This window comes from Ovis canadensis, chromosome 2 (genome assembly GCF_042477335.2).
Source record: "Ovis canadensis isolate MfBH-ARS-UI-01 breed Bighorn chromosome 2, ARS-UI_OviCan_v2, whole genome shotgun sequence".
In the NCBI taxonomy this organism is placed as follows: domain Eukaryota; kingdom Metazoa; phylum Chordata; class Mammalia; order Artiodactyla; family Bovidae; genus Ovis; species Ovis canadensis.
The window spans coordinates 246,317,915-246,327,041 of record NC_091246.1 but is presented as its reverse complement, the minus strand read 5'-3'; the positions used below and the strand labels follow the sequence as shown (position 1 = coordinate 246,327,041).

The 9,127-nt window shown below is 57.3% G+C and overlaps 1 protein-coding gene across 1 annotated transcript; it reads right to left on the bottom strand.

Moving 5' to 3' along the window:
- Window positions 1-420: 420 nt before the first annotated feature.
- SLC30A2 (solute carrier family 30 member 2) lies at window positions 421-8,549 on the bottom strand. Its single transcript, XM_069574987.1, has 8 exons — window positions 8,257-8,549; window positions 7,332-7,546; window positions 6,237-6,383; window positions 5,416-5,569; window positions 4,456-4,630; window positions 3,613-3,718; window positions 2,172-2,306; window positions 421-1,683 (listed from the first exon to the last, which is right to left on the bottom strand). Exons 1-8 carry the CDS (start codon window positions 8,304-8,306, stop codon window positions 1,538-1,540), a joined length of 1,128 nt encoding a protein of 375 aa, XP_069431088.1. The 5' UTR covers window positions 8,307-8,549; the 3' UTR covers window positions 421-1,537.
- Window positions 8,550-9,127: the final 578 nt, after the last annotated feature.

Below are 9,127 nucleotides of genomic sequence, written 5' to 3'. Positions count from 1 at the left end.
GTCTCTCGAGAGGGGTGTGCAGACTTGGCATATAGCACAGCGATCTGGGCTCTTGTGGCCTGTGATGGCTGCGGGGAGGAAGACTGGGGTGGAATGGAGCTCCATCAACCAGAAGTCTCTCTGTCTCACACACACATATCCAAGCCAACACAACTTCCCCCCGATTTTAAGGGGCTGAAGAACCTGCGGATAGAATGAGATCACAGGCAACCCTGGATGGGAGTGCTGAAAAGGCACAAAGAGGTCATTTCACTGATGGGAACAGAGAGGCTCAGAGGGGAAGGTGAGAGTGACCAGCCCCTCCTGCTCCCACCATAGGTCAGGACAGGGTCAAGACAAACCCAATGCTGCCCCAGGAGGCTGGGAGCGCACCTGGCTCCTCTGGCCATCCTTCCAGAATGATGAGAAAAGGAGCCACTCTTCCACAACCACCATGTGCTCAGCCCACTTTGGCTCCAAGCCTCACAACAACCCTGTGAGGTGGGTGTCCACGTTCTCAGCCCACAGATGAGACAGGCCCTGACCCGCCTGAGGGCAGAGACAGACTGTTAGATCAGGGCCGCCTGCAGCCTGGGAGCGCGCCTCCTCTGCGACACAGACTGGGGACACGTCCCTCCACTTCATTGCGGAAGCATGAGCCACCTTCTAATTCAGGAAGCCGGGGGCTCCTGTTTGGGTTGTGCCTGCTTTGTCGTCCATCCCCAAGTTCTGAGCAGGCCAGGACATGCTGGCAACAGAGCCGGCCCAACCATATCTGATGTCAGGCTCCTTGACCCCAGGACACAATCAGAGCAAGAGGGGTGGCCGGGGAGCTCTGGGGCTCCGCCCACCTCCACCTCTCATGCCAGGGCACCTTTGCATTGGCACAGCTTCTTGGGTGAGGGTGGGATAAGGAAAGAGGAACCCAGCAGGTCCTTACCTAGTCAGAAGCCCCCTCCCTCCAGGAAAAGGAAACGTGAAATGAAATCAAAGTGAAATGATTCAGGCACAGATCAGCCTCAGGTGCCCCCTGGATCCTGATTTCTGGGGCCTATGGCCTCCTTAAAGCGTATTGTCGGAGGCATAGGAAGGGGGCTCGGTTCGCAGAGCTGCTTCGCAGATGCATAAGGCAGAGGCCAGACAGACCAAAAATGGGGAGTTAGGCAGGCAGGTGAGGAGACAACGAGGCTGGTCTCCCCTCTGTCACCTCTCTCTGTGCCTCACTGCCTTTCCAGAGGCTGGTAGTTGGGTGGCATTAGCTGAGGACTAGGCCCGAACTCTGCCCCGCCGGGAGCTGGAGGAGTGCGGTCACACCAGCTCCATACCTGCCGGGTTCCCCTCCTGGGGCTGGCAGTAGTCAGATGAGGGAGGCAAGGGAGGAGCCCATTTCTGGACAAGGCCCCTCGTCACTGAACATGGAGCAGCGGTCAGGAGGAGGACCTGGTTCATAACCCAGCCAGGGCAGGCAAAGACCTGGCTGAGCCTGGGGGTCGGCGGGGGACACTCAATCCAGCCATTGGCAGGCCTGTGCCCGCCCTGTTGATGCCTGGTCGAGTGGTCAGTCCGAGGGGCCCCGGCATGACTGACAGTCCTTCATGTCCTCAGAGTAGTCCTCGATCTGGATGGTCGTGGTGTGGAAGTGGAACATCCCCTGCAGGTGGTCACTGGCTGCCTTCAGCACAGCCTGGGCATCTGCATTCTCAGCTGGGGGCCAAGAAGACACGTGGTGGGAGAGGGGAGGCACCAGAGAACCAATTACTCATTCTTGGGCCCTTAGGACCGAGTAGGAGGCAAGTCTCAAGTCCAAGCCCCAGCAGAACAAGATAGGGGGCTGTGAACATCAAGAAACCCCCAGACTCACTCCCGTACCAGGCAACTGTCTGGTTCCCACACCTGGCACACAACCCTGAAAGGGCTGGAAAAGCTCTGGCTTAAAGGCTCAGAGTCTTTCCTCTGCCACTTACTAGCTGTAAAAGCCTGGGCGAGTGCCTTTACCACCTCCCACCGCTATAGTTTCTGCATCTATAAATGGGACCTTGATGATCAAATAAATAACAGATGCCCAGTACTCAGCATGGGGTCAGATCCAAAGCGCCGGCACCGTGAGCACCCGGCATCATCTGGGCAGGTCGGGCAGGGATGGCCCCGGGATCCCCGGCTGCCTCTCTTGCACGAGTGCTCTCACCACTCACCGATGGCGATGTGGACAGACAGGATAGGCTGGGCCACCGTCAGCGCCCAGATGTGCAGGCTGTGCAAGGCTTCCACGCCCTCCACGGACAGCAGCAGATTCCGCACGGCTGTGAAGTCCACGCCCTTGGGGGTCCCTGAGGATGACAGGGACAGGGGCTGAAGGACTGGGCTGCCTCCCACCCACGCTGCTTCCTGCTCCTCACACAGCGCCTCACGCAGACCTCTGTGGCTGAGGTCACCCCTGCCTCCCGAAACGAGCCCCATCATGTCACCCTGCTGTATTTTCCTCTTCACACTTGACACTGTCAGAAATGACCTTATTTGTTAGTTTCTTGTTATCTCCCTGTCTCAGATGGAAACTCTGTATGCGAGCAGGACAACTGTTTGGTTTATCACCTTATTAGTGCCTAGAACAGTGCCTCTTCCCCGAGTATATGTTTGATATAAAAAATTTTTTAAGATAAAGAAGGCAACCCGAGGCTCCCTGCACCCCCATGGGGCATCCTTGTCATCGTTTTTATCTGGGTCCGTCACATTCTTGGAGAAAATGCTCTGACCTGCGGCTGAACACTCAGGCTGATCCCAAACCAAGATCCAGACTGATTCCAACCACAGAGACGTATGGCCCCAGACCCTGGGCGCCAGAAAGCCAGGTAAGTAGGTGTGGTAACTCGGGCAGACCATTCGCTACCACTAAGCACCCCTCAAAGCCCTGCCACGTCTTCCCGAGGCGGGAGCGCCTCAGGAAAGAAGGCCTGAGCTGGAGTGGATTCAGCAGTGCTTCTTGTCCAACTCCGACTGTCTTTTTCTCATCCTCAATCTGCACCCCCCAGCACTGTGCAATGCGACGCATAATCCTCACTCCAAAAGGGAAGGCAAGTGGAGACTCAGGAAGCATATGAGGAAGGGCAGGAGGGCCAGGTGCTAAAGACACACCCGGAAGCCCCCGGACTTGGCAGGGAGGACACAGCCCAGCAGGGAGGAGGCACCCTTGGGGGTAGAGGGATGGAAAGGACGATCCAGGGGACATTTCCAGAACAACCACACCTGAGGACCCTGCTCAATGTCAAGATTAGCCTGGACCCCAGGAGGTTCTCCAGACCTTGCCCCCCCCCCACCATGTGCTGTGATGTACCCCCACAACCAACACACACACACACACAGTGCATGCTCAGTCGTGTCTGACTCTTTGTGACCCCACTGACTGTAGCCCGCCAGCCTCCTCTGTCCGTGGGATTTCCCAAGCAGGAGTACTGGAAGGGGTTGCCAGTTTCTCCTCCAGGGGACGCTTCCCAACCCAGGGATCAAACTGGTGTCTGCTCGATTTGCAGGCAGATGCTTTGCCCCTGAGCCACCTGGGAAGCCCACATATACACAGACTCGAACTTATCTTTGCATTGGAAAATAAAGAGCAAAAAGGGAGCTCCAAGCTCAGATTACCTTCCATCAGCACCAGGATCACGTCTCTCAGGATGGTCAAGGTTGTCCCCAGGACGAGGATGGAGAACAGGAAGGTGCAGATGGGGTCTATAAACTTGTACTCTGGCTACAAGGAAAAAGGAGAGGCAGAGCTGGGGGGTCACCAGCCAACACCTCAGCCTCCCTTCTCCCCTCCCACCTGGCAGTGAGTCAGGGAGAAGGGCTTTTTCTGCGGGGTGGGCATGAGCTTCACCCTGACCCTGCCTCCCCAGTTCTCTACCTTTTATTCTGTGTCCAGAAGGACAGGCAGGACATACCACAGTTCAGGATAAGACACCATGCCTTCCCACCCCTCCCTGCTCAAGAGGCTAAGCCACAGACAGAGCTAAATGCAATCTTAGGCACCATCTGGCCCAACATCCCAGCTTTATAGGTGGGGTAACAGAGGCTCAATTAGAGCAAGGGACTCCTTTACATCATGCAGCTAGCAAGAGGTGATCTAGGCTTCAAACCCAACACTGGGCTCTTTCCATTACACCCCACTGCCTCTATGTAATGGGCAATGCCCAGGCTTCAGCAGCCTACAGTTCTGGATTTGAATCTGAATCTACAGCTTACCAGCTAAGTGATGCTGTGCAAGTCACTGACCCTTTCTGGGCTGCAGAAAACACCATCACCTCCCTTCAGGATTCTCAACATCAGAAGTGCTAATGCTTAGTGGGTGTTGGGTAAATGTTTCTTCCCTCTCCCACCCTTCTGCCCAGAGCTGGGAGGGAGCTAGAAACTGGAAAGGGTCCTGTGCAGAGAGAAGCCCCCAGGTGACCTACACCCCCTCCCCTACTTCCCCCTGTCCCCAGCTCTAACCTTGAAGTATAAAATAAAGGCTGCCACCAAAACGCCCAAGCTCTGCAGAAAGTCTCCAATGACGTGGATAAAGGCAGCTCGGACACTGGGGCTTCCCTGCTCCTGGCTGGCGTTGTGGCCGTGCTCGGGGTTGTGGCTGTGTCCATGGCCAGACTGGTGAAGAATCAACCCCATTCTATGGGAGTGGAGAGAAAGTCCAGGGGCTCACTGAGGGAGCAGATGGAAGCTTCAAATTCAGCCAGGCAGAGGCCCCCATCAGGACTGACCTCCCTGTGGGGGTCAAAATCCCAACCCCCACCCAAGACAGCATGATCCCTTTTGGCCACGGAAGGAGCCCAGCGAACGTGGCCTTGGTTCAGAGTTTTGCCAACGGGAGGAGGGGCTCAGCTCCATCCAATGCCAGGCTGAACCTGGGCACAAAGCTGCCCCAGTGCCAAACCTCAGAGCAGAAGGGCACTACAGAGGAGATCGAGATCCCCCCAGCATGTCACAGAGGGTGAAGCTGAGGCCCAGAGAGGAAACTGGCTTGCCCAAGGCCACTGGGCAAGGGGGAGAGAACCCAAAATAGACACCCCCACTCTACACAATTTACGTCTCAATGAGACCAGCTTCAGGCACATCAGATTGAAAAGGGCTTTGAGATTCTGTCCCTAGGGACCCCTGCTCCTGTAAGCGCTAGACTCACCCCGCCCCGCAACAGGAAGGAAGCCTGTCTCTGCTTATTCATGGACACATCGAGGGTGGGGACCCGATGCCGCCCCAGGTTACAGTTCCTGATGGCCTGGCCCCAGGCCTCAGGCAGGACCCAGGTGTTCCACGCACCAGAGCTCAGCCCACGAGGGAGATTCTGATCCTGCAGCCATCCTGGTGTGGGGCATGCCCCCACCCACAACAAGAGCAGGCCGGCAGGTGTGCCTGTGAGGAGGGGGAGGGTTCGCAGGGACCCCAGGCCACACTCACATGATGTTCACAACCACAGCACAGCCCGACGTGATCAGCATGGTCTCCTCCTTGATCTCATAGTCTCCAGAAATCAGCCTTTCCGCCGCCAAGTACACCAGCACCCCCGTCACGACCCAGATGGACAGCACAGAGAGCAGGGCACCCAGGATCTCTGAGGAAGAGCCCAAGTACCAATCTTAGCATGGGGCCCTGAGGCTAAGGAGCCCCCTCTCCCTCCCCACAAAATCTGAGCCTGGGTCCCATTGGAGGTATGGCTCTGCTGGAGGTGCTATGGCTGGCACCTCACCCCACCACTCGTACATCTGAAAAGGTTGGAGCTAGAAGATGCTCAAGACATCATCTGGGACAACCTTTTCAATTGAAGTTGACTCATTAAATATACACCCATTCCTCAGCTGGCAAACTGAGGCTCTGAGGAACAGAGGCTGGGCCATCTCCCAGCAAGAAGAGAATGACAATGCAGCCCAGAGATGAACTTCAGAAGGCTTTGCTGACCTCTCCCTCCCGCCTAGAGCCAATCCATGGCGTTATGTGCAAAGTGAACGCCAACGTTGTTTATTCTTAAATAAATACAGCTTGCCCTCTCAGGAAGGTGGACTCTCCTTTCCTGCAGGGTGGGAACTCCCAGAGGACAGGGGACCAGGGCTCCCCCATCAGACTGGGAGCTCCCAAAGGACGAAAGTCATGGTTGACATCCTCTTCCCCCACCCAAGTCACCCTCCTGGCTTTACGCAGGGACCCAGTGCACTCACCTAAGAACTTACATCTTAACCCACCCCCTCCCCCAACTCCACCCTCATCCCAACCAGGGCCCTCACCAGCTCGATGCCAACCGAAGTTCATGGTCTTGGTGGCTGGTCGGGAAGACATCCACAGGGAGAAGAGGCTGATAAGCATGCTGGCAAAGTCAGTGAGCAGGTGGGCTGCGTCTGTCATGATCGCCAAGCTATGTGCCAGGTACCCACCTGCAGGGCCAAAAGGAGGGAGGATCCTTATCGGCTCCCCAAAGAGCCAGTTTCCCAGAGTGTGTGTGCAGCAGGGAAACCATGAGCTCTGGAGAAAGACAAGGGATTCCAGACCTCTCCACCATTAGCTGTGTAACCATGAACAAGTGACTTCCTTTCTCCGAGCCTCGACTTCTAGCATCTGTGAAATGGGATTAGCAAAATCTCCTTAGAGGATGAATGTGAAAATTGAGTTCAAATTGGGCCTGGAGGGGAATACCGCTGCGGTCCAGTGGCTCAGACTCCCCACTTTCATGGCACCCTCAGCTCGGGTTCAATCTTTGGTCAGGGAACTAAGATTCCACAAGCCATGGGCCAAAACAACCAAAAACAAAAACAAAAAAAACGGGCTTGGAAAGCATTGTAGGTACTCAATAAATGCCGTTTTCTTCTAGCATTCAGGTCTTTCCTGACCTACTAGTTTTGTGCGATCTCGGACAAGTTACTTAACCTTATGATGCCTCAGTCTCATCATAAAAATGAGACTATCAGGACCCATGACAGCACGAGGCTGTTGTGAGGATTGCATGAGACAGTGTGCGCGTGTAAGAGGTGTAGCATGGTGTGAGTGAGTGACAGTCGCTCAGTCACGTCTGACTCTTTGCAATCCCATGGACTGTAGTCTACTAGGCTCCTCTGTCCATGGGATTCTCAGGCAAGAATACTGGAGTGGGTTGCCATTTCCTTCTCCAGGGGATCTTCCCCACCCAGAGATGGAACCCTGGTCTCCTGCACTGCAGGCAGCCCCCTTACCCTCTGAGCCAGCAGGGAAGCCTACTATTAGCATGGGAAGCATACAGTAAATGGGGCTGTTAGTATGAATACTACAGGAACATTCAGGAGAAAAGCCTTTTGGATCATCCAGACTACCCATGTGCCAATTTCATTGAATTAGCCCAGAGTTCTTACCGATGACTTCCCCAATCATGAACAACAGGCAGAAGGCAGCAGCCACACAGAGCTGGCGCCAGGCCCTCTTCTTGGGGTCACCGTGACTGCCAGGACCCTTCTGGGAATGGCAGTAATGGCTGCTCTGGGGAGCCAGCTCAGTGGGCTGCAAGGCCAGGCCAGGTGAGGACGGAGGGATGCCGCTGGTCCCATCCTGCCACAGAGTTGTGTAAGTCCTGTCCAGAGAGGAAGGGTGAGGGGAGATTCAGCTGAGATGGGAGCAAAGAGGGCTGACTCTAGTCTTATCTCTCTGCGGGGCCTGCGCATTCCCCTGTGCCTGTTTGGAAAAAGAGTTAAGGATATACTCCAAGCTCGACAGACTCTAAGGAGTGACCAGAAGCCCCTCCTTGCAGGAGGGTGCTAGAGAATGACCAGTCCTGGAGTCTTGGCTCCGTGTGTTTCCTCCTCCTCCATCCCTCCCAGGGCTTGGAGGAGGGAAAGACCTTGGGAACTAGCCGGCGGTGGGGGAGGGGGGGTGGTGCGGGGGGCGGTGCTGGGATGGGCCTGTCCAACGGAGCGCGGAGGAGGATCAGAGCTCATGCTAAAGGTAGACAGCAGCTCGCCCCTTCACAAGGACTTGGAGACACCGGGCTTCCCAGGGCGGGGCGGTCCTCGGGCTAAGTGCCAGCCCCGGGGCGGAGCTCCAGGCGCGCACTCCCCAACGAATCCGCAGGGGTCAGGATCTGTGCTCTGCGGCGAGGAAGGACTGGTCCCTGTGCTCAGCCTCAATTTCCCCTTTCCTCCACCTACCCCCGACTCCTCCTGTCGGGGTTGGGGGGGTGGTCCCAGATCGAGCCGTCGCCAAAACGAACCACTGCCAGTATGGCAGACGGGAAGATGGGACTGAGGCCACTGAAATTCCCGCCCCTCCCCAGGTTCTCCTTACCCAACTGCAAGCTTGCTGTCCAACAGATGCATCCTCTCGCCCGCTTTCATGCGGCCCCGCGCGCCCTGCCACGTGCTCCCTGGAGTCGCGCGCTGGGCTCTCCAGCGGCGAGTGCTCACGGGCCGCCAGCGCCGTGCGCGCAGCTCCGGCCGCCCGCCCTGCCGCGAGTCCGCTCCCGCCTAGACCGCGCCGGGGCCGCCGAGGGGTCGATCCGCTGTCGCTACCGCTGCTGCCCCCACGACGCCGGCAGCTGCGCCCCGCGCCCGCTGGCTTTATCAAGTCCCCGCTTCCCCGTGTGAAGCGGCGCGTCGTGCGCAAAAGCCCGCAGGGAAGGGGGAGGGTGTAGCTGGCTGCAAAGGGCCCGGGCGCTGACCCCAGCACCCGGGCCCCGGAGCCCGAGGAGCCCACCTGGCCTAAGTCGGAAAGCCTAACCGCCTCCGCCCAGCCCTGCTGCTGCTTGCTGTTTCTGCCTCCACTGCGCCCACTTGCCCCCCGCGCGAGGCTGGCTGCCTCCGGCCGGGAAGTTCTCGGGACACCGGCTTGTTGAAATCGGCTTTGAGTCGCCTGAGAGCAGGCATGTGGCTCCTATACTCAGAATAAAGGGCTCCTGAGGCTGGGGTTGTTGTCTTCCTCCTCGGGAAACCCGTGATCGGTTTCCACCTTCCGGCTGCAGGCGTCCGAGGCCCCCCAAGTTCTGCGCAGGCTAGGGGGCTCCCGGGGGCGGGGTGTGCCTGCACTCAGCCTGGGACAGTAGCCTTCCTGACTGACCCATCCTCGTCGCTCTAGCAGCACCAGTTCCTCCCCTTCTGGGCTCCGATTAAAATCTGGGGTGACCGGCTGTATCTCCACCGCTACATGGAGCAGGGTCGCA

Bases quoted from the DNA above. Each gene is read 5' to 3' on its own strand.
- SLC30A2 (XM_069574987.1), bottom strand. From the start codon at position 8,306: ATGAAAGCGGGCGAGAGGATGCATCTGTTGGACAGCAAGCTTGCAGTT. The intron at 6,384-7,331 runs GTAAGAACTCTG...TTGGCCCTGCAG, and splicing joins CATGATTGGGGAAGTCATCG to GTGGGTACCTGGCACATAGC. The intron at 3,719-4,455 runs GTTAGAGCTGGG...TTTTCCTTGTAG, and splicing joins CCTTTATTTTATACTTCAAG to CCAGAGTACAAGTTTATAGA.